At 44.5% G+C, this 24,614-nt stretch overlaps 1 protein-coding gene across 5 annotated transcripts in view; it reads right to left on the bottom strand.

Annotated features, from left to right (window-relative positions):
* Positions 1-24,614, bottom strand: part of ITPR2 (inositol 1,4,5-trisphosphate receptor type 2) — a 1,555,333-nt gene that overhangs the window by 1,163,326 nt on the left and 367,393 nt on the right. For all 5 annotated transcript variants that reach the window (XM_086920227.1, XM_086920242.1, XM_086920233.1 and 2 more), the window contains exon 4: positions 5,186-5,272. In XM_086920227.1, coding sequence (XP_086776353.1) covers positions 5,186-5,272 — 87 coding nt within the window. The remainder of the gene's footprint in view (positions 1-5,185; positions 5,273-24,614) is intronic.

Raw genomic sequence — 24,614 nt, 5'->3', positions numbered from 1 at the left:
AGGTAAATAAAGTGACAGGTAAATGCTACAGCACCCTTAAAGTGCTGCGCAAAGTACTTGACCTACTCCCAATTGAAGCAAGAAAAACTATAGTCCATGCTCTAATATCTCCCCATCTAGACTATGGTAATGTTCTTTTACTGGGTCTTAATCAAAAGAGCCTGCACCAGTTACAATGCATACAAAATTCTGCAGCGCGACTGGTGCTCGGTCTCCCCCGTAGAGCATCGGCAAAAAATGAACTTGCCAAGCTTCACTGGCTCCCTGTTAAAGAAAGAATAATATTCAAAACTCTCTGCTATACACATCGCATTGCCCAAAACAAAGGCCCCAGCTATCTAAGAGGCCTCTTGACCATCCACAGGCCAATCAAAAATCTTAGATCAGCGGGCACGATGCTGTTTAAAATCCCTCGCATCACCAAAGCGAAGATGGGAGGAAAATCCTTCCGCTTTTTGGCCACTAAGCTTTGGAATGCCCTGCCAATTCAACTACGTATGGAGCCATCTGAAACAAGGTTCAGAGCCAGACTCAAAACTCACCTATTTCCCAAAAACTAATCCCCGTTTGCCTGATCTCATCCTTTAGGTGGTTTTTGCATTTGCAGTCAGCGCGGGGACACACAGTATTGTGCAGCCAGGCGCTTAATAAATGCTTATTATTATTCCACCAACACTTAACTATGCAACCAATACATCAACAATGCCTTTTTCGACATGCAAGCAGCCCACTTCTGATAACCCTATTTAGGCTTTCATTGTACCTCCAATAACATTCTATTCTTTACACTAAAACCACATACCATTGTCATATTCTCACCAAAAATGGTCATACTTAGAGGGTGCACATTAGACAGAACCCCCTCACCATCATTAAGGAAACACAGCGCCAAAAGTCATGCAAAATAAACTGCATTTTTCTGTCTACAACAACCACCAAAAGACAGCAACCGAGGTTGGGAGGCGTATACAAAAACCACTGTGCCCTGACCGAGCAATAGAGCTCCCCATAGAAAGAAAAATATTAATGTCATGTTAGTGATTCTTGTATCGCGCGTGAATCAACCAGGGGCATATCTCAGCGCTTTACTTGAAGGAGGAACCTCAAAGGGGACGAGAAGACCGGCGGTGTAAGGAGAGTTAGAACAACCAAGTCTTTAGTTGTTTCCTAAAGGACATGTAGTTTGTGGATTCCCGCAGCGTCAATGGAAGCGAGTTCCAGTATTTTGGAGCTATGAACGAAAATGCTCTGCCGCCGGTGCGGGTGAGTCGAATCCTGGGGACATTCAGGAGGGCTAGGGAATTGGATCTAAGGTTGCGTTCATTTGAGTGCTTAGTGAGTTTATTTCTAAGGTAGGCTGGGCCCTCACCTCTGAGAGCTTTGAAGGTCAGACAGCAGATCTTAAATACGGAGCGTATTTGGATTGGTAGCCAATGTAGCTGTTTGAGAAGAGGAAGAGATGGAGTGCCGGGAGGGCAGTCCAAGACCATTCCGGCAGCCGTATTCTGTATTACTTGTAATTTTGAAAGGGCTGTGTTTCCAACCTCTGCCAGCAGGGCATTGCCATAATCTAGCCTACTTCCAATCATCGCCTGCACTACAGTTCTCCGGTGTTCCAGGGGTAAGTAGGGAATAATTCTACGCAGTAGCCGTAGGTTATAATAGCATGAGCCTGTAGTGTTCTTTATGTTGTCCTTCATGTCTAGCTTGGTGTCTAATTGGATTCCCAGGCTTTTTACAGAGGTGGATGGTATTGGTGCTTCACCCTGTTTCGAAGGCCACCTATCGGCAGTCCAAAGGTGTGCAGATTTCCCCAAGAGCATTAGCTCGGTTTTTCCCGGGTTAAGTTGTAGGCACTGTTCCCTCATCTAATCCGCGACCGCTAGCATACCATCCGTGAAACGCTGTTTCTCATCCGGGAAGTTGTTACCAATTGGAAACAGCAGCTGCGTGTCGTCGGCATAGAAAATAATTTCAAAGCCGAAGGATTGGATGAGTTTAGCCAAGGGGGACAGATAAACATTAAACAAGGAGGGACTGAGGCACGATCCCTGAGGCACCCCTTTATCTAGCAAGAATTTACTTTTAGACGTAAATGGTCCAAGCGTGGTGGTTTGCCATCTGTCCCTTAGGAAGTTTTCAACCACCGTAGGGCGGTGCCTCCAATGCCACATTCACCTAGTCTCTCCGCTAGCCTTCGATGAGATATCGTATCGAAGGCCGCGGAGAGATCTAAGAGAACCAAGACTGCTGAGCCCCCGGAATCGAGGGTACATCTTAAGGTATTCGGTAACGGCCAACGCTGCAGTTTCGGTACTAAACCCTGGGCGGAAGCCAGACTGGGAAGGGTCCAGCAGATCATTTGCTTCCAGATATTGACTAAGCTGGGCATCTATATTAGATTCCAGCAATTTCCCCAGTAGGGGTAGCAGGGATATTGGCCGGTAGTTACTCAACTGCAATGGGTCTGCGGTAGGCTTCTTCAGAATAGGCCGGACGGACGCCTCTCTCCAGGCCCCAGGAATGAGGCCTGTTTCAATTGATACATTGAAAATTCGTTGGACGGCTGGGGCACAGACCGAGGATACAAGAGCCATTGTACTGGGCAGGCAGATGTCCTGTGGAGATCCTGATTTAGCTGCTGATAGCAGTTTTGTCATCTCCACAAGTGAGATAAGCTTAAAATGGTTAAGCGTGGCTCCGTTGGGTTCAAGGGAGATGCCTGGCTTTTTTCCCTGTATCACATCTGTATCTTGATCCCAAAAATTTGTATAGATATTTTCAATTTTTTCATGAAAAAAGTGTGCAATGGAATCACATAGGTCCTGTGATTCTACTGGAACTTGTTTACATACTAAGGGTGAGGAAAAGTCTCTAACAATGTTAAAAAGAGCTTTGGACGAGTTCTTAGAGTTTTCTATTTGATCTTGGATATGGAAGCATCAAGCCTTTTTATTTCAAGATGATAATGGGCTGATGCACCCTTGTATATGGTCCTGTCTCCTGAAAATTTTCCCTTCCTCCACTTCCTTTCGAGTGCTCTACATGTTGTTCTTAGGGACCTGAGTTCATCTGTGTACCATGGGGCAGAGGGCCCCCTTGGAGGTATTGTGGCCTGTTTTTGTGGGATCACTAGGTCCAACGTTTTAGTTAGGGCTGAATTAAAACTATCTAGCATGGCTGAGGGATCTTTATCCATAAGTTCAATTTTTATGGCTTGGTCTATATAAGGTTTGGTAAAGCTATCTATCTTCAGTTTGTGCCATGGTCTTTTATAATGTTCCTGTAGGTATAAGGGATTGACCTTGTTTTTTGGCCCTACTTGAAATTGGTGGGAAAATTGAACTAGATAATGGTCTGACCAAATAGGCGGCTGTGGCTTCTGTACTTCCAGCAGTTGTGAATTAGTGAATATGAGGTCTAAGGTGTGGCCTGCCGAATGTGTGGGACCTAGTACCATCTGTCTGAGTCCCATATCGTTCAGATTTGAGAATAGCTTATTTACTTCTATGTTATCTTTGACTTCACCATGAAAGTTAAAGTCGCCCAATAATATGAAGTTATTGGAAGTAATAGCATGCATGGCAATAATTTCTGTCAGGGCTGTGGTAAAGTTGGGTTTCGATTAGGGGCCTGGTGGTCGATAGAGCAGGGCCCCATCACATGAGACTGTCGGGGACACTTGTACCCTGAACATACCTAGTTCCATCATATCATTGTTTATGGACGATGTCCATTGGACTTTAAGTTCCTTTTTGAAAGCAATACCTATGCCCCCTCCCACTTTTTTCTTTCTATCAAGTTGAATGAAATTATAATCTGTGGGAATAGCTATGTTAACCGCTGGTATGTTAGTGGGATTGAGCCATGTTTCTGTAAGAAAACATACGTCCGGTGAGAGGGTGTTAATCAAATCCCATATCTCTATCGCATGCTTTGCGAGAGATCGGACATTGCACGGAATGTGGGTGAGGATCAGCTGGCAGTCCGCGGGGTCCGCTCGGGGAAACATCCTACTTGGGGGTTCCCCTTGCATGCTTTGGAAGTGACATGCGTAGCACGACAGTGGTCCCTCCAACAGGACAGGAAATGTACAACAGCTTGTCTCCCCCTTAGTTGAACTTTTTGGCATATTTCGCATAATAGTTCGAAGAGTTTCTCCTGAATACGAGTGAGATTTTAAAACATTCAGCGTGGGTGAGGGTGTCTGGGCAGCATCACCCGCCTCCCGACGCGGTCTGGTGGGGACGGGCGCAGACGGGCTTGATTGCGCCTTCGGCGTGCCACCGGCGCGCCGGCTGCACGCGTCCACTTTGCGTCCAGTCTGTTGTCATCTTTATATGGGGCCGTCTGGTGGGGTCCCGAGCAACTAGTGCGCCGACCCTGCACCCTCCCTAAGATGGCGTCTCCCTCCTGCCCGGTCCTTCCCAGTCTCGCTCCAGCGCCAGAATCGGCAGAGACGGAGAAACGGGAGGATGGGGGCTATCTGGGGCACAAAAGTAATGCAGGTGGGTAAAGTTTTAAAATCGTGGCAAGCTGGGGCACAATACAATTTTTTTAAACGCAAAAACGGCGAATCACGTAAACTACACACACCCAACACACACAATCACGACAACAGACACTGTCAAATTATGGTTCCCGAGTCCGAATTAATTATCTTTGCCGTTCGACAATTCAAGGTAATAATGTGCTCGTTATAACAATGGTGTGAATAACATCATATCATGAAAAGTAGTGATCTGATTCTTCTTTCATTTGATCATATTCTACTTTTCAAGGATATAAACTGATTTATATTTATATTTGAAATACCCAAATAGTATGATTATTGCTCCGCCATAATCTGTGTTGTCACTGATGTTGGTGATGTTTTTTAACAGGGCATAATGTTCAGCACCGTGAACCGCGAGCATGTGTTACAGAATCCATCAGTCTGGATGCAGCACCGTGGTGTCCTTGCATCTTCAGCTAACCTGTGCTGTGCTGTGCTGTGCTTGCACATACTGGTGCCTAAGTGCTGCACCAGCGGCATCAACCTGCACAGTCAGGCCGTTCTGGCATCGCCAGCAGTGAAGGCCAGGCTGTTTGTGGATTGCATGTCCGCAGATGAGCACACAGTACTATGTCGTGCCTTGTGAAACTATGAAGCCGCTTTGCATGTTCGTTTCACCTTGCAACCTACCTGGATGACATTGCTGTATTTCACGATTTCCCCCAAGAGCTTCTTGTTCTCAGATTCATTTTGCTTTTGTTCCAGTTCTGCTGCGTGCTGGAAGAGAAATGTCACAACACTAAATAGGACTGCAATTCTTAATTCTAGGAACTAGGATAAAAAAACAAACATTTGTAACATCAAATAAAGAAGACAGAACAGTCAACTTTATGAAACAGTAACTTCAAGACAAGCTCTACCCGCATCATTTTGTAGTAGACAATGTGGAAACCATGTAAACTATTTATCTCATTTTCAAGCTGGAATCAGTGCTCTGGCACCGGTTCAAGATTATCAGCACAATAAGAGGAGCCAAGAGGCAATCGGGAGACAGGGGTTACATACTTCATAAACACACAAAGGCTCTACTCCAGCATCCTGGACATACAATAGTTGCTGAACCCGGTGTGCCATATCATCAGAGTAACAGGCCATCTAAAGCCTGGTTCAACAGGATTACTACAGGTGCATGCATTAATAAACGTGACCAGCAGTAGATACTAGATTGTAAAAAGTATAGGATACACCTTATGCAAGTGTCTAAGGTGGCAATAATGAACAGTCAGTCTGTCACAAAAACTTTCCTCAGCCAATTGCAACCATAAAGCTACAGATAATAAAAAACATTACATAAATAAATAGAGCAGAATTACATAATTCAGGAACAATGCGGGGATAATATAGTTATTTTTCAAAGAAGACACTACATAAAATGCAGTCCAATGATAAGAAGCCTAAAACATATAAAAAAGGGCCAATGGGCCTCATACTAAAGACAAAAAATAAATTAAGTTAAAAAAATGAGATCAGATCCTAACATACATATATGAAGGAGTTATCTTGAGCCGTATTTGTTTCTAAGTCACAGTGAAAGGCAGACAAAATTTTTCACTGCCAGGCAAACTTTCTCATTCTTCAGCCTATGCAATCGCTCAAAGGCCTACTTATAGAAGCTTGCATTAATAGAGCAATAAATAGGACACAGAAATCAAGCTTCTCATCAGAGGTGGTCACCCATACGTCCAGGTGTGAGGGACTGCCCATCTCCGCTCCAGTCGGCCCAGCTCGACTTCGAATGAACTCCTTTGTTAATGTTAGTCAGAGATATGTGATTTAGTCATTTCCCGTTCCTGCTTCAGTGTCGGCCTTCTGTTCACTGAGACATACAAACGTTCTCGGTCTGTCTTAAAACTGTTTAAAAAGGCTTCCCAGAAATCATCCACATAGTTCTAAAGATTCAGAAGGTGGCAAAAAGCAGCCACAACACTATTGACAAGTGGAACATATGTGGCATAGGGAGGTACCCCTGCCAGAGGGGAGGGCTGGAGGAATTCAATTTGGGAGTTCATCGCCATGTCCCAGGCCTGTCACTGCAAAGCCTGCATGTGCAGGTTAGAATAGCATTTATAGAAAACAAGAAGGTAGTGGTGGATACAAACGTCGCACCTCGAAATAGCTGAATTAGTTGGCTCATAAGGTAGGTGTTGGGAAGTAACCTTTTATAGAGAAGTAAGGACGGTGCCACTCTGGGTAAAAATACCCCACTACCTAAGGTGTACAAAATACAAGAAACAACAGAAACTTGTGAAACTTTTACAAAGAACACCCTGGCACTCGCAATTTTACAAACTTCATTTGAGACTGTAATCTGTCAGTCTAGCCCAAAGAAGAGAATGAAGAGAGATTCCTCGTAGCACAGGAAACATGAAAAGTACATTCATCTATTTCATCATTAATTTATTTTTCATGGAATAACAACGTATTACAATTAGTACAAACAATACAAGGGCCAGAATATGTCAATTGTATTAACACAATCCAAAAAATTCCTCCATGATGTGAATAGAGGTCCAGTCCTTGTTACAGAAAAGACGAGAGCCAACGCGCGTTTCGTCACTACCGTGACTTTCTCAAGGCACAAACTTGTCCAAATTTATATGAAGAAGTTAAACGGCTCGAAGTACGTAATCCCAGTAATTCAGTCAAATCAGCTTTCAAAGTTCGATAGTATCAATTTCTCATTCCTCTTTGATCTCCAATACAGCTGAAGATGAAAGGTACGCCTGTACCCAAAGCAATCCTACTTTTGAGCTGTAGCAGGGTTTCCGTTCTCCCACAGAACTGTGCACAGAGATCTAGAACCTGGGTGAGTTAGGGTGGCCCAAAACTCACCTTAGTGTCAGAAATCCCCTTACCAAGCTAGCTACAGTGTCTCATTGGTACTAATAACTTCCCAATGTCTTAGACAATCCAGAATATGAACTTAGGGTACCTCAGGTATCGTGGAACACATGAACACTCTTTCGTTATATAATCATTACAAACAAAAACTGGGAGTCAAAGAACACAGGTGCAAGTTTGAAATATTTATTTCTCAATGCAATGTTCTCAAACGCAGTATCTTATATAATATCAACATACCTATTATAAAAACTAGAGTTAACAGCATAGTCACTAATCCATAGTAAGCGAATGGTGATAGCATATTATAATGCAAAATCTATATAAAGTTTGTATCACCTATATTTCGCGCACCCTATTTAGCATATTATATTATATCTAAGAAGGTCTCATTTGGGTTTTTAGCAGGGCGGGCCCATACCTCTAATAGTCAGTAGGAGCAGATCACATCAACAGCTACCAGCTCTCTGCATGCGAAGCATCAAGTGTGTTGATTCATTCCCTGTAACTCTATCTTAAACCCGCGTAGAGCCCAATGTTGGCAGCAACATTATTTGTGTTATGTCTAATGTGGTGCGAGGATCAGGCTCTCAGTAACCTTGTGTTAGGTTATTCTTAGAGGGTGCAGTTCTCAGTGTGCAGACAGTTGTACCAAGCACGACTGATATCAGAGCAATAACATATTATTCTCAAATAAATCACATCTTTCGTCTAGGTTGAAAGCTACAATAACAATTAGGTGTTGTGTGCAAACTGAAGCTGAAGGAAAATATGTCGTTTAAACATTTAATAAACTCATGCTAACTTAACACAATATATAGAAACGCAGTAACCATATGACACCCCCCCCAATGATCCGAGGACAGTTAAAAAAGGGAAAAAAATATAAGCCAATACTATATGAGAGGCAAAACATGAAAGCAGAGTTCAACAATATTGAGCCAAGCTAAATGTATGTAAATGTATATAAGTTTTTGATAACTAAAAATATGTATGAATGCCTATAGTGGCCACACAAAAATATAAAAAATTCAAACTTGAGGCCAACTACGAGATCATAGGCCTAGAACATATAAAAGTCGAATGTTCGTAATAAAAAAGGCACCATTCAGAATTACTAAAAAGTCATGTGCCATAATAATGAAAGTCTCCAAAGCCACTCATGGGTCGACAGAATATGCAAAATAGGTAGCCACAGCTTCCAACATGAAATCACTGTCATCATCCGAAAACAGTTCAGCCATCCAATTAAGCAATGGGAAAGAACATACGTGCTCCTCCAGCACCGAATCCTCTAGCAACATCAGAGGACAACTCAGTGGGTTCTCGAGAAAGCTATGTGCCAGAAAGTCATTCGCCGCTGAGGATATGTCCCACTGACCCATTAGTCCATGCATCGCTGCCACGGCCATAACCCTTTCGCCAGAACAAACCAACTCGTGAGCAACTACGGGGCTCATCAGCTGATCAAAATCGAAAACAGGAGAAGTCGTCAAGCAGAGACACAAATCAATGGCCCAGTCGAAATCACAGCTCAGGCAATGAAACACAGGCTGGACACATGTGAAATAGGAAAATCGAAACGACAATCCAAAAGCCATGCTCAAAGTCGCAAGCGGTAAGGTGCCATAGTATTCAAGCATCCGGTTGCGAAACAGAGTTAGAAGGGGCTGAGCGGCTCCTTGTGCAGGATGGGCATCCATGTTTTACAAAGCAAAATATCACCAAAACGCCTGCAGCCAAAGCCAGCAAAACAGGGAATCCGCCAAACAATCTTGCGAATATAGAATGAAAAAACGCAGGGATAATACCAAATACTTTTTCAAACGTAGTCACGAGACCACTGCTAACCACTTTAAAAAAATGTGCGATTCCAGACGTGGAGGAGGCATTAAAGATCTGATGAACCAGCTCGCAGAAATGAAACGGCAAGTCAGTATTTAAAAGTGCCTGCACCTCTGTGCGTGTGTTAGCTATGTGAAGGACATAAGTTTCACGGGCCGAGCTCAGGGCCACTTCTTTCTGAGACAAAAGGGCTCTTATGCGGCTCAAACCGTTGAACTCCGCTCTCAAGGTTGGGATTCGCGGCCAAATGGAAACATCTGAATTCCCATGCGTGGGTGGATATACCACGTTCTTGCAACACACCACACGTTCTGATACAGTAACCACATAGGCGATACCGACCATTAACCCACAACACATTTCGTTATTCAAAAGTAAGTAACTATCGTTAGACAATAAAGTGAAGGTGGGAACTATTGCAGGAACCGGTGTGCCTTTTAAAACACAGGCTAAATTAGGCTTGTCCTGATTACAAGAACCATACAACTGGATGTGTCTGCATATTAGTGAACGGTCAGGCGACTGTGTGCATTCTTCACCATTCAGATTCACTTCCTTCCCCTCCTTTAGACATCTGTATGTGTATGGTAAAGACCATGTCTCATGGAGGAAAGCACTGCCTAATGGTTCATATCGCCCTATAGCAATATATCGCATACAATTTGTAAATTTATATAGAGCAAATGGTAAAGTAATAATACCATGGATAAGCCATGTAGCAGCAGCTGCCTCAGCTACAGAAAAGGGCAAAGATTCTAATTTTTCAATGTGTAACATAGAAAATGATGCATCTCGCATGGAAAGCATGCGCTGCTTGTCAGTCAAATTAAATGGGGCAAATAGTGATGAGACGTTCATATAACTCCAAGGCACTCGACCAGCCTTCAGAGTCTGTAGTGTCCAAGCAAACTGCATGACAGAACGCAATTGATTTTGACCATGATACAATACGGAAACTTCATCATTCACAATGTCAACAGTAGAAGACACAATATTGTTCAACGTGTAAATTCGGGAAGAAAGCGTGTTAATACTGTTATCGACAACTGCAAGCACTTTTTCTAAATTTGCTTGATCAATTGCCCTTAGGTGCTTAGCAGCCTCAATTTGAGAAACTTTCCAAATTTCATTGTAAACCGCATAAATCCACCGTTTAGATCTACCTTTAGCTGGGCCTTTTATAAAATAGTTTAAATCCACATTTTCAGTTAATTGAGACAGATGTAGTTTAACTGCAGCTAACGTGGAATGTTGTAACCAATTCTGACACAGTTTCCCCACAGAATAAGTTGTGACAGTATAATCATCTTCAAAACGGGGATCAGGTCTGACTTCTGTGAACCCATCAGCCAAACCCAGAAAACGACGTTGGCAAGAATCAGCACTCCTATGCCACATCAGCCAACCCTTGGAATCCAAACTGGAAACGTTAAAGGATGAATTGTGCAATAGAGCTTGTAACTCATGAATGGACAATTCAGTATAATTACCCCAACCTGAATATTCCTCTAAATCTGGAATGATTGGTGTATTTAATTTTTTAGAAGTAGCCAATCCAAAGCATGTTGTCTGGAAAATGGAAGAATTTAGAAACAACATGTGATTCGGGATGAGACATGCACGGTGCAAAGCCTCAGTGCCTTGTACCTGCCAATCTTTGGTAACCCAAACTGATTTAAGGTCAATTGTTCCTTTCCAAAACTCGTAGCCATCTACAGCTAATCTGTCTAGAAAGGACTTCGAATATAGCAATTTTGTATCGGTAAGTCTAACTTTGGACATGGACTTTTGTGTCATTTTGAAATAAAATGACTCAGGATTTGATTGATTAAAATCTGTGAAATAAGTGTATTTTTTCAGAAACGTATTGGAGCTGCCTCCCAATGGAGCAGGGCAATGTTCCCACTGTGTGTAATTTACAGCAACCCTCCTGGAATTTGTCTTATGTAAAAAATGATTACCATAATGTTGAAAACAAAACAAATCACCATAATTAATAGAATCTAAATACAGATCCTCAGCATCAAAGGCAGCATAGTATTTCAAATCAGAGAATAATGCTTCTACGGCCTGAATATCCCAATCATCAGAACGTATATTTTGTTTAATCACATCCCCCATGTTTACTCTAAGCACATTCGGAACATTAATCACTTCAGTGGGCCCATGTATTTGAAATCTAACCGCATCCCACACAATCCTATCAAGGACAGGCCAAGCAGTAATGTTGACTGTATTCAAGTTTCGTTTCAGTCTGTGTGCTGAATGTGAAGAGGAAAGAGGGGCCAATGTTCCATTAAGGTACCGAATTCCTGTTCTTTCTTTAACATAGTGACCATCGATCAGGCGGAATAAATAAAACACAAAACCAATTGACATAAAAAGGTAAAATGAAAATAGAATCAACCAAATGTATGTCCAAGGGGGAATTAAAAAATGTTTTTTAAATAAGGTGGCATATTTTGCAATAGTTGAGGGTTTCTTTGAAAGTTCCGAAACAGAGTCAAAAGAGAATCTGGACTGGCCGGCCAAACAAGTCTGCAAATCCGGCATAGATAAGTCAGCAGGATAGGTGTAGTTCAGCTCATCAATGTTAGTAACAGGAATAGTATTTAATAAAGGACTGGATATGGCAGGCATCTCGAGGGACACCTCCTGTTCTGCACCAGAAGTTATTGCCAGCACAGAATGCCTCACCATGGTAGGACAGGAAACAGCCGGTGTCATGCTATGAAGAATCGGCCACCCTGTGTGTCTTGACATTGTCAATAGAAATAAATCAGTTTTCCTTACGACCTGGAAGTGGTGGTAAAATGACTGTTCTTGTGCCCTTCACTCCAAGAACTCGAACCGGTGCACGATATGAGGGACCAAACTCTTTCTTGTTATCGATCTTCTCTCGAACCAGTTCTCCAACTTGGGGTAGCCAGCCAACTACCGGGATCTGCAACGCCTCATCCGATGTGGAGGGCAAATGTTCCTTTGCTAGACTGTCTCTGGTCTTTTGTAGATCCTGTAAAACATTGCAATGTTCATCTACGTCAAAGGCCGTGGCCTGGGCCTTGCAGTCTAGACCGTTGAGGTCAGGGACGTACATCTTGATACCAAAGAGCATTTCGTACGGGGTCCGCCCACCCAGATACCTTCTAGGGAGATTATTAAGCACACGCTGCATGCCATTGAGATGGGCTAACCAGTTTCTGCCACTGCCTATAACTCGAGCTGTCAAAGATTGCTTTAAGTCGCGGTTCATTCGTTCCACTACACTGTTACCCTCGGGTCTGTACGCACTCGAAAATTTGACTTGGACCCCCAACGAAACCATAGCATCCTTATACGCCTTAGAGGCGAAAGCCGGACCCTGATCCGAATGGAAGGTACCACAGGCAAAAATCCCTATAAAGACTCGCAAATCCTTGATGACAGTTCGTGAATCAGCGCTTCGATGTGGCCATACCCACACAAAGCGTGTGCATGAATCAACTGCTACTAAGATGTACTTGTATGCAGTATCAGAAGAAAATGGACCGCAGTGATCCAAATAAACGCATCCAAGCGGTTTATTCGAGATGTACAACTGTGTCTGAGGCGGACACGCAGCAGTTGAAGGTTTAATCTGCTGGCAAATGTCACATTGAAGGACATAATCGCGCGTCTGTTTGTACAGTCCCCGCCACCAGAACCTTTGTTGTAGCTGAGTTACAGTCGCTGAGACGCCCGCATGCGCAGACGCCACACCTTCATGAGCCGCTGTAATCAAAGCAGCCCTGCGATCCGAGTTGGGAACTAGACGTTCGCCAACATCAGGAATTTTCACATAAGGAACCTTATCGGGACTTAAGTGGTATGTGTATTTAGAAGGGAACCCCGCAGGATGGAATATGCTACTTACCAGTATGCATCTGTTCTTGGCATAGAGGGCTGCAGAGTGGTACATTATGAATAGATCGCCATCTGGTGTTGGGCTCGGATGATTGCACTTTGTTTTTCTCTTGGAGATTTTTGTACGTTGGTGACTCCTCCCTTAGTTGGTAGTGCGCATGGGCATCTGCTCCATCCTTAGATTGTTTTGCCATAGTAGGGTTAGATGGAGTAGTATAGTAGAATACAGATAAGAGTGCCCATGTAAGTGTATCTAAATAAGATAATGTTGGAACAGACACAGGTTTCCGGGGAGGCTGGGAGGGCATGTACCACTCTGCAGCCCTCTATGCCAAGAACAGATGCATACTGGTAAGTAGCATATTCCGTTCGAGGCATATGGGCTGCAGATGGTACATTATGAATAGACTATACAGCAGTTCTCGCCCTAGCGGTGGTCGCCCGTGTCTGTTGCAACTGTCTGAAACAATGTTTTTAATACTGCTTGTCCCACTCTAGCTTGTTGTGTTGTGTGCACATCTACACAATAGTGTTTTGTGAAAGTGTGCGGTGTAACCCAGGTAGCTGCTTTGCATATGTCATCTAGTGGAATGTTTCCCAGAAATGCCATAGATGCTCCTAGTTTACGTGTAGAGTGAGCTCTAGGAGGAACAGTTAATGTTCTCTTTGCCTTTAAGTAACATATTTGAATGCATTTTACAATCCATCTGGCAATGCCCGCTTTGGAGATGGGATTGCCTTTATGTGTGGGAGAAAACGCAACAAATAGCTGTTTTGTCTTTCTGAAAGTTTGTGTTCTCTCTATATAGTACAATATGGCCCTCCTAACATCCAGTGTATGTAGGGCTCTTTCCGCTACTGTTTGTGGTTTTGGAAAGAAAACCGGTAATTCCACTGACTGATTGATGTGGAATGCTGAGATAACCTTTGGTAAGAATTTTGGGTTTGTTCTAAGAACCACTTTATTTTGGTGTAGCTGCATAAATGGTTCTTGAATCGTAAAAGCCTGCAGTTCACTTACTCTTCTAAGTGACGTGATAGCTATGAGGAAGGCCACCTTCCATGTGAGGAATTGTATTTCACAGCTATGCATAGGTTCAAAGGGTGGCCCCATTAGTCTGGTAAGCACTATGTTGAGATTCCAGACTGGGGAAGGTGGTCTTCTTGGTGGAATGACTCTTTTGAGTCCTTCCATGAAAGCTTTAATTGCTGGTACTTTAAACAGTGACAGGTGTTGCCTGTTTTGTAGGTACGCCGCTATGGCTGCTAGATGAACCCTAATAGAGGTATATGCTAGATTACATTGCTGTAAGTGTAATAAATAGCAAATGATTTGTTTAGTGGATGCGTCCAGAGGGTTGATGTGCTTACTGTTACAGTGTATAGCAAACCTCTTCCATTTTGCTGCATAGCATGCTCTGGTGGTAGGACGTCTTGCCTGTTTAATGATTTCCATGCATTCTGGTGGTAAATCTAAATACCCAAACTCTATGACCTCAGGAGCCAGATCGCTAGGTTCAGTTGTTTGGGATCTGGGTGCATTATTTCTCCATGGTTCTGTGTAAGATGCATGGGCAATAACCTTAGCTTTTGATGTGGTACTTGTGAGAGTTGTAGCAGCGTGGTGAACCACGGCTGTCTTGCCCACGTGGGTACCACTAGTATCATTGTCATTGAGTGTTGCTGCAGTTTCCTCACCAGTAATGGAATTAGTGGTAGAGGAGGGAACGCGTAAGCAAATTTGTTGGACCAATTTATCCACAGTGCATTGCCCTGTGACCTTTGGTGTGGGTACCTGGATGCGAATTGTTTGCATTTTGCGTTCTGATGATTTGCAAACAGATCTATCTCTGGTTGCCCCCATTTTTGGAAGAATGGTTGTAGTATTTGGTCGTGCAGTTCCCATTCGTGAACTTGTTCTGACTGTCTGCTTAGGATGTCTGCTATTTGATTTTGAATTCCTGGTAGGTGTTCCGCTAACAGGTAGATTTTTTGAGGAATGGCCCATCTCCATATGTCCTGTGCTAGTTTGGACAGTTGGAGAGAGTGTGTCCCCCCCTGTTTTTGAATATAATACATTGCAGTCATGTTGTCTGTTCTGATCAGGACTGCCTTGTTTGTTATTTGCATTTGGAAAGCTTTTAGTGCTAGAAATATTGCTAATAGTTCTAGGTAGTTGATGTGCAGTTTCTTTTGCTGCGCACTCCACTTCCCCTGTACTGTGTATTTGTCCATATGCGCTCCCCATCCGGAGAGCGATGCGTCCGCTGTTATTATTACTTGTGGAATTGGCTCTAGGAACGACCGTCCTTTGGAAATGTTTTCTGTGTTCCACCACTTCAGAGAGCGATACGTCCGGTCGTTTACCAACACCAGATCTGTAATCTGACCTTGAGCCTGATTCCACTGTGTCGCTAGACACTCTTGTAGTGGGCGCATTTGTAGTCTGGCATGTGGTATTAGCAGTATGCAAGAGGACATCATGCCTAATAGTTGCATAAACACTCGTGCTGGTAGTGAGTGTTGTGGTTGAAATCTTTGTATTAACCCGACCATTGTCTGTACTCTGATTGGGTTGGGGTATGCTATTGCCTTTTCTGTGTCTACTGTAGCCCCCAGGTATTGCTGGATCTGGTTTGGTTGCAGGTGTGATTTTTTGTAGTTCACCGTAAACCCTAGGTGGTGCAGCAGTTGAATTGTCTTCTGTGTGTTGTGAAGACATTCTTCCTTTGATTTGGCCTTTATTAGCCAATCGTCCAAGTACGGGAAGACATGTATTTGTTGTCTTCTTAGGTGCGCTGCCACCACAGCTAGGCATTTTGTGAAAACTCTCGGTGCTGTTGTAACACCGAACGGAAGGACCTTGAACTGGTAGTGTTGTCCTTCTAACACAAACCTTAGGTATTTTCTGTGGGCTTTGTGAATTGGGATATGAAAGTAAGCGTCTTTTAGATCCAGTGTAGAAAGAAAGTCCCCTTTCTTCAGTAAAGGGAGTACTTGTTGGAGCGTGACCATGTGGAAGTGTTCCGAATTTATGTAAGCATTGAGAGGTCTGAGGTCTAATATTGGTCGTAGGGACCCGTCCTTTTTGGGGATCAGGAAGTATAGAGAGTATACTCCTGTTCCTTGTTGATCCTTTGGGACCTTCTCTATTGCATGCTTTTGTAGAAGTGCTAGCACTTCTTCTCTTAACAATGTCAGATGATCCTGACTCATTGGGCGCTGTTTGGGGGGGATGTTTGGTGGGGTAGCTGTGAGTTCTAGGCAATAACCATGTTGGATAATTTGTCTCACCCACTTGTATGACGTGATGTTTTCCCAGACAGGTAGGAACTGTGATAGACGTCCCCCGACCGGTGTTATGTGGTCGGGGGGGAGATCTATGAAGTCACTGTTTTGGTGTTGAGGCGTTGCGGTTGTTATTATTTCCGCGGCCTCTACCCTTATTGTTGTTACCTCTGTAATTACCTCTTGAATTACCTCTGGGTGATGTTGGTGTGAAAGATGTGGATTGCTGATTTGTTCCTGTGTTTTTTGAGCCCCCTCTATAGGTGGATCTACGAAAGGAACCTCTGTGCGTTGGCTGTTGCAATGCTCCCATTGACTTAGCCGTTTCTGTATCTTTCTTCATCTTTTCTAATGTCTCGTCTGTACTTGAACCAAACAATGTCTTCTGATCAAATGGTCTGTTCAGTAGGGCTGTTTGAACTTCTTGTTTGAATCCTGAGATTCTGAGCCATGCGTGCCTTCTTAGCATGACACTAGTGTTAATAGACCTTGCTGCAGTGTCTGCTGTGTCTAATGCACACTTAATGGAAGTATTGGTTATTATTTTACCTTCCTGTATTAATTGGTCTGCCTTCTTCTGATGTTCTTTTGGAAGATGTGTGAGAAGTTTTTCTAACTCATCGTAATGTGCCCTGTCGTAACGTGCGAGTAATGCTTGTGTATTAGCTATACGCCAGCTATTCGCTGCCTGTGATGCTACTCTCTTGCCTGATGCATCTATTAACTTCGACTCTTTATCTGGTGGAGGAGCCTCTCCTGTAGATAATGAGTTTGCTCTTTTACGAGCGTTTGAGACCACCAGCGAGTCTAGAGGTACATGCCCTCTAATAAATATTGGGTCCTTTGGAGCCGCTTTGTATTTTTTATCGATTCTTGGGTTTAACACCCTGGCTCTCACTGGGTTTTCGAATATTTCTTCTGTGTGAGTGAGAAGACCCTTTAGCATAGGAAGAGTACCTGATGTTCTCTGTGCACTAGGTAGAGTCTCTAACAAGAAATCCTCTATCTGAGGTTCTGTGTGCATATCTAGTTTGTGATATTTTGCTGCCCTATTAATGAGCTGCACAAAACCTGTGTTATCATCAGGTGGTGAAGGCTTTGAGGGGTATAGCTCTGGGTCGTTGTCCTCATCTGACCCTACATCGTAATTTTCCCATGGATCTTCCTCATCTGGGATAGATTCGTCATCCCCTTGAGGTTCTCCCTCCCCTATATCACTGTCTACATCTGACTGAGGTGTAGCTGGTCTTGGTGTGGAGGGTGTAGGAATATGTGGCCTATTGTGAGGAATAGGAGAAGAGGGTGTGTCTCTAGGACGAGGAGAAGCAGGAGGAGTTATGTTCGTCCCCATTGTTCTCTTTTTTGAAGGAAGAGGTTTATCTTCTGACTGTTCACTCTTTCTCTTCTTCGTGACCACTTTCCCAGTTTGTGGGTCAATAAACAAGATCTGTTGCTTGGGATCTGTTTGTTGCTCTTGAATCGGTACCGAGGGTCCTGGTTCCGAGAGCTGTTTTTGTTTTCGATCTTCAGATCTTTCTGTTTTCGACACCGAGTGTCTGCTCGATTCCGACTTTTTGGGTATCGAGTGTCTTTTGGGCGATACATAATATTTCTTTTTCGACATGGAATGTTTCGATACCGAGCTCTCCTTTGTATGCAGCCTCGTGTCGAAGTCGATGACGCCCTTTTCTCGGATCCGACGTGGTGGGATTCCGAGTGTTTCGGTTTCAGTTTCGGTTTCGTTGCCGGGCCCGAAGGCGGGGCGTCGGAAACTTTTTTCAGCGATTTGACCGGGCCCGAGGGCGGGGTCGTTACCGCACGGGGTCGGTTTTTCGGTAAGGGGACGTCGTCACTCACGGTTTGTTGCTCGAAGAGTTCTTCAACCTCCGACTGGTCCCCTTCCGACCCCGACTGGTCCTCTTCTTCCTCGATTTGTTCGTCTCCGAACAGCTCCGGGATTGCCTCCGCCTGCATTCTGGAAGCCTCGTGTCTTCGAGCTCGACGATTTCTAATCATTAGCTTGGAGGAGAATGCTGCGCAGGCTTCGCAGTCCCTGGATTCATGTTCAGGCGATAGACAGAGGTTGCACACCTCGTGTAGGTCCTTGTGTGGGAACTTAGCACCACACGATGGACATTTTTTGAATGGAGTCCTTTCCATGGACTCCGGGCTTGACTGCGTCGAGAAAGGTCTCCTGTTCCTCGACGTAGATCCAAGTTTTTCTCTTCTATTTTGAATTTGTAACGCGTCGGAATGGAAAAGAACGCGTTCGCTAACAATACCGTCGAATTGGAAAGGGAATACGCGCCGAAAAATCACTTTCTTCTGAAGTTGATCTGGAGCGTCTCGATCTTCATCCGAACCCGATGGCGGAAAAAAACAATCTAAGGATGGAGCAGATGCCCATGCGCACTACCAACTAAGGGAGGAGTCACCAACGTACAAAAGACTCTCCAAGAGAAAAACAAAGTGCAATCATCCGAGCCCAACACCAGATGGCGATCTATTCATAATGTACCATCTGCAGCCCATATGCCTCGAACATTTACTTCCCATCGCGGTCGCAGCAACAGCTGCCAAGATGTCATCATCTATTTTGCTTTTGGACCTCGTGACTGCTGCAACTAAGTATTTCGATACCGCTGATTTCGCTGCTTCATCAGCAAGCGAATTACCAACAGCGTGGACCCCCACGCGCTGATGGCCGAGAGTACGAATCACAAACACAACTGGCAACTTCTCTTTAAGTTCCGCCACTCGGACCCAGATCATTTTAGGTTTTATAGTGCTACCCTTGGAATCACGAAATTCATTCTGAATCCAAAAGAACAAGTTTTCATTGTAAGACTGGACACAGTAGTAAGAGTCACTTACGATCAAAGTCGTCACACTAGGATCTGTGTACTCCAATGCAAGCATCAGAGCACGAAGCTCTGCTAATTGTGCGGTGCAGTCCCCAAGCGTCTGCGTGTGCACGACACTGGACTTGAACTCATCGTTTACCATGGCACCGACCACAATGGCGCATGCGGAAACGTAGGCATGTTTAGAGCCATGCGCAACCTGCGCCGAACCATCAGTGTAAATGATGCAATGGAAATCCTCCAACGGCTGCATTGCTAAAGGAGCAGGATGAACAAATTCATACTGTAAATACTCCTGAGACCGTAAAGTGGCGTCAAAAATAAACGTGACATCCTGGGATGACAAGGATGCAGCCCATTGAATCCACAGAGGGTGCAAAGCTTTGGCATTTGGTACACTGGCTTTCGTAAATGCCTCCAAGGCAGGACCGGGGTCACAACCAATATGCGTTTTCCTTGTGACAGGGCACGTTCTTTAAGAATCTCCATCTGCACAGCCGTTAAAACTTTCTCCACAGTGGAAAAACGCAGTTCAGCCGAAGTGTACAAGTGTGACTTGTAAGCAATAGGTACTGCATCTCCTTCATTAAAAGTCAGGTATGTTAAACCCCCCCGCCCCAGGGATAATTCTTATCACCAGGTTGGTCTGGTTATCACGAGTCTGTAAATAATCAGAAGCGAGCAAATCAGCCTGCAAAGACTGCAGAATGGCTGAATGCTCAGGCAGCCAGCAGGATTTGGAAAAAGATGGTTGTATCAAAGCATACAAAGGCTTGATACGCTGGGCATATTCCGGAATGTAAGCCCTCCCGAAATTCAAAAAGCCCAGTAAAGAGTGTAATTTTTTCAGTGTTGTCGGAGATCGCAACTGAGCGCATTTCTCCAGGAAGTGAGGTGCCAACCCCTTTCCCTCGTTGTTAAGCTCGTAGCCGAGAAACAACACCGTGTACTCTGCAATGTGCGACTTTGCAAAGTTAAACTTGTAACCTATGTCTGCAAAGTTACAAATTATGCTATTCACTCGACACAGATGCTCCCAAAGATCGTCGTCAGTGAGATAAATGTCATCCACATACGAACAAGCAACTGGGTCGAAGCCCTCCAAAAGAGAGACTATGCGGGCAGAGAATACTCCAGGACTATTCTTATAGCCCATTGGGAGACGCCGAAACATTTTTTGCACACCGCCGCATGTGAAGCTGGTCCATTGGGAACTTAGACCGTCTAATCTATGGGCATAAAAACCATTGGAAATGTCAAGTGTGGTTTTGAACCGTTTACGCTCAAGACAGTTCACTAAAGCAGAGCCATGAGTATTCTGTACTGCGCAGTTACGGCAATGCGAGTTTAAATGCCTATAATCCAAAACCAAACGATATGAGCCGTCCGGCTTCTTTACAGTAAAAAGGGGGTTATTCATCAGTGACGCACACGTTTCAATTACACCTTGATATTCCAATTGTTCAAGGATAGCCGCGACTGAAGCTTTGGCTTCACGTCGTATGGGATATTGAGGTTGAGGCTGCGGCTGAGACCGTAACGGAATCTCGTGGCTTGGAGACAATTTATCCCAGCCACACTGATTGCGGTACACAGCCGGCACAAGCGCCAGAGCCCACTCTTCTGCAAAATGCAGCGCCTCCACTCTCGATACAGTGTGCACGAAACTGGGGAGGATCACCTCCTCCCCTCGCGGAGCTGCGAGAACAAAAGGTGGGGGCCAGTCAGCCTCCGAAAGCAAAATGTCATACGTAGACGAAAGATTTTCCCAAAATACCCCTTTTACAGTGCGCTGCATGTCACCTTCAATTAACAGGACAATTTCAAAAAGTCGTTCAGGGGGAGCAACATGCGTATCAGCAGTTTCAATTACAACATAAGTGTCAGTCGCTGTCACCTTCAACTGTGGACGGAGGGCCTCTCTCACTATGGTAATCTCTGCCGCGCTGTCCAGCAAGGTCAGAGCCCACGTTAGATTCCGAAGCCGCGTTCTCACTATCTGGGGCATATCGATGTGCTGTCAGGGCGGCGACTTTCCTCGTGGCAAACTGTGGTCTCTTGGGCGTAGCGCCTTCCTGCTGGTCTCCACTGTTATGCGGGCGGGGCTGACCACGTCCTTGCTGGCCACCCCGCCCCCTGCCGCCCCCTCCACCACCGGTTGACGGAGCCAATGAGTCCTGAAAGGAACGAGGAGAGCGTTGGTCAGAAGCCTGAAACCTTTCAGGTGATTTAATCATCGCGCGATCGCGCAAATCATAAACTAGATCCGACTGCGCAGGCAACGGAGACGCAGGAGCAGAAACCTGTGTTTGTTGTTGTTGTTGCTTACCCTGAGTCTGCTTTTTTGGCCAATTTTGTTTCTTGGACTTTTGTTGACCACTAGTTTCCGAAGACTGACCCTGAGGCTGCTTTTTCTCTTTATCAGGAAAAGCCTTAAGACCCTTTGCATTGCGGCCAACCGTTTTATAAGCCGCCACAATGATCCTTGCCAACTGACGGGGTTTCTCGGCTTCGGGAATTAACGCCAAAGCGTTAGCAACCTGAAAGTTCACTGCATCCCCCTTGACATTCGCAAGGATCAGATCGCAAATTACATCAAAGGTGCCACACAGGCGCATACCCAACTCTACCGCCGATTCCGGTCCGTGGTCATCTTGAACACGTTTAAGGACCGCACCCAGATTGGTCACAGACGGGGTGCCATAGCACCTCGAATAGACCGCTGCAAAAGTCTTACCCCAGGTCTCACAGTCAACAAGTTCAGGTGCCAAATCTTTCGGTAAACTAAGCGTTAGAATCTGGTGTTTGTCACTAGGATTCGTATTAGGAAACACAGCTTCCAGCTGGCCGAATTACTCTGCAAGCCAGAACGGAAAATCATCTTTGTCCTGGGGCTTTTTGCCCATCACGGAATTCACCATGACAGGATTGATTTTCAAACCAGCCTGTTCTGCTCGAAGCTGGCTGCGCACCCCTAGGGGCTGCGTCCTGAACATTACGGCTAGTGTAATGAACAAGCGCTCTAATCACAGACACTGCGACTTCATGAAGTTGCCGCAGATCAGCCACGTTACAAGTGGCGCAATTAGGGTGAGGAGTGAATCCAGCCAAAGCGGGCCAATTAGTGCCCGGAATTGACAAAGGACCCAACCTCGGAGCGGTTAAAGCGTGTGGTAGGCGCCACCAAACCAAACTCCATGCTGCCAAGCATCAATAGGAACCTCCAGTGCCCTGTACGGAGCATACGCAACTGGTACAGCCGTAGCAGTGTATGAATGGAAAACACCAGAATTAGCGTTCACCGGTGGAAACGTCACCCACGAATAAAATAGTTCGTACGGGTAAGCATGTTCCGCACTCACCACCAGAACCACAGCCAAGCCTTCCACAGGGACATTAAAAGCCCGCAAGTGGTCACGCACCGCAATGCGACTATGCTGCGGGATGTCCACGGCTTGTGCCATGTTAGTACAGGAAGTCGAAAAAACAAAGTATACTTTGTAGCACAACTGGGTAGTAATTCAAAGAAACCGTTTTTAAATTAACTCAAGCTTGAAAAAGACCTATGTCAAAAATAGGTAGGTTGTCCGACACCACCGTTTTCCGGAAACGGGAATGAAGGGGTTCAGGTTTGAATGATATACTACTCGAGTGTCATGATATAAGGCCAACAACGTATGGGCGCCATGTAGCAGGGTTTCCGTTCTCCCACAGAACTGTGCACAGAGATCTAGAACCTGGGTGAGTTAGGGTGACCCAAAACTCACCATAGTGTCAGAAATCCCCTTACCAAGCTAGCTACAGTGTCTCATTGGTACTAATAACTTCCCAATGTCTTAGACAATCCAGAACATGAACTTAGGGTACCTCAGGTATCGTGGAACACATGAACACTCTTTCGTTATATAATCATTACAAACAAAAACTGGGAGTCAAAGAACAAACGTGCAAGTTTGAAATATTTATTTCTCAATGCAATGTTCTCAAACGCAGTATCTTATATAATATCAACGTACCTATTATAAACAGCATAGTCACTAATCCATAGTAAGCGAATGGTGATAGCATATTATAATGCAAAATCTATATAAAGTTTGTATCACCTATATTTCGCGCACCCTATTTAGCATATTATATTATATCTAAGAAGGTCTCATTTGGGTTTTTAGCAGGGCGGGCCCATACCTCTAATGGTCAGTAGGAGCAGATCACATCAACAGCTACCAGCTCTCTGCATGCGAAGCATCAAGTGTGTTGATTCATTCCCTGTAACTCTATCTTAAACCCGCGTAGAGCTTTTTGCCCATCACGGAATTCACCATGACAGGATTGATTTTCAAACCAGCCTGTTCTGCTCGAAGCTGGCTGCGCACCCCTAGGGGCTGCGTCCTGAACATTACGGCTAGTGTAATGAACAAGCGCTCTAATCACAGACACTGCGACTTCATGAAGTGTTGGCAGCAACATTATTTGTGTTATGTCTAATGTGGTGCGAGGATCCGGCTCTCAGCAACCTTGTGTTAGGTTATTCTTAGAGGGTGCAGTTCTCAGTGTGCAGACAGTTGTACCAAGCACGACTGATATCAGAGCAATAACATATTATTCTCAAATAAATCACATCTTTCGTCTAGGTTGAAAGCTACAATAACAATAGGTGCCGTGTGCAAACTGAAGCCGAAGGAAAATATGTCGTTTAAACATTTAATAAACTCATGCTAACTTAACACAATATATAGAACCGCAGTAACCATATGACAGAGCTTTGTTGAAAAGCAATATTTCTAATACTGCTGCAGATATTCAAATACGGCACCATGGGGTACTGTGATAGGTCCCTCATTTCCGCGCCAAAATCTGTTCCAAAAGAACAGTCACCTTCCGTACCTGCCGTCACCACTAAGATAGCCCTAAGGGAAGTTGGATATGTACATTCCAGTTTTACATGTCCTGGTAGCGAAAAACTCTTACATTTGTTTTTCACTGTGCATGGTCCATCTCTCCCATTGGATAATATTGGAACTGCCTCATTAGATTTTACAAGTGTGATTTCCAACTGGAAAGAGATAACTCGTTCATGTTTGGTGTCTCTGGAATCCTAATTTAAAATTTGGTGAAGTGAAATCATGGTGAAGACAGATTTTTAATTACCATTCTGTAAATGCCACATTTAGAAAGTCTGCATTTTCTTGCATTAACCATTTGGTGCCTGCAGCCTGTCTCTGGTGAGATGACTGGGTATAGTTGGCAGTTGGGCTTTGTGTATTCCCCCAAGACAGCCACATGCAATGGGAGCTTAGGTGTGACTAGATGGGCCATCACGGACAGGACTGAAACGGAGG

This window comes from Lissotriton vulgaris, chromosome 1_1, assembly GCF_964263255.1.
Source record: "Lissotriton vulgaris chromosome 1_1, aLisVul1.2, whole genome shotgun sequence".
Lineage (NCBI taxonomy): Eukaryota > Metazoa > Chordata > Amphibia > Caudata > Salamandridae > Lissotriton > Lissotriton vulgaris.
The sequence above is the reverse complement of the archived record's forward strand: the minus strand, read 5'-3'. Positions and strand labels throughout refer to the sequence as shown.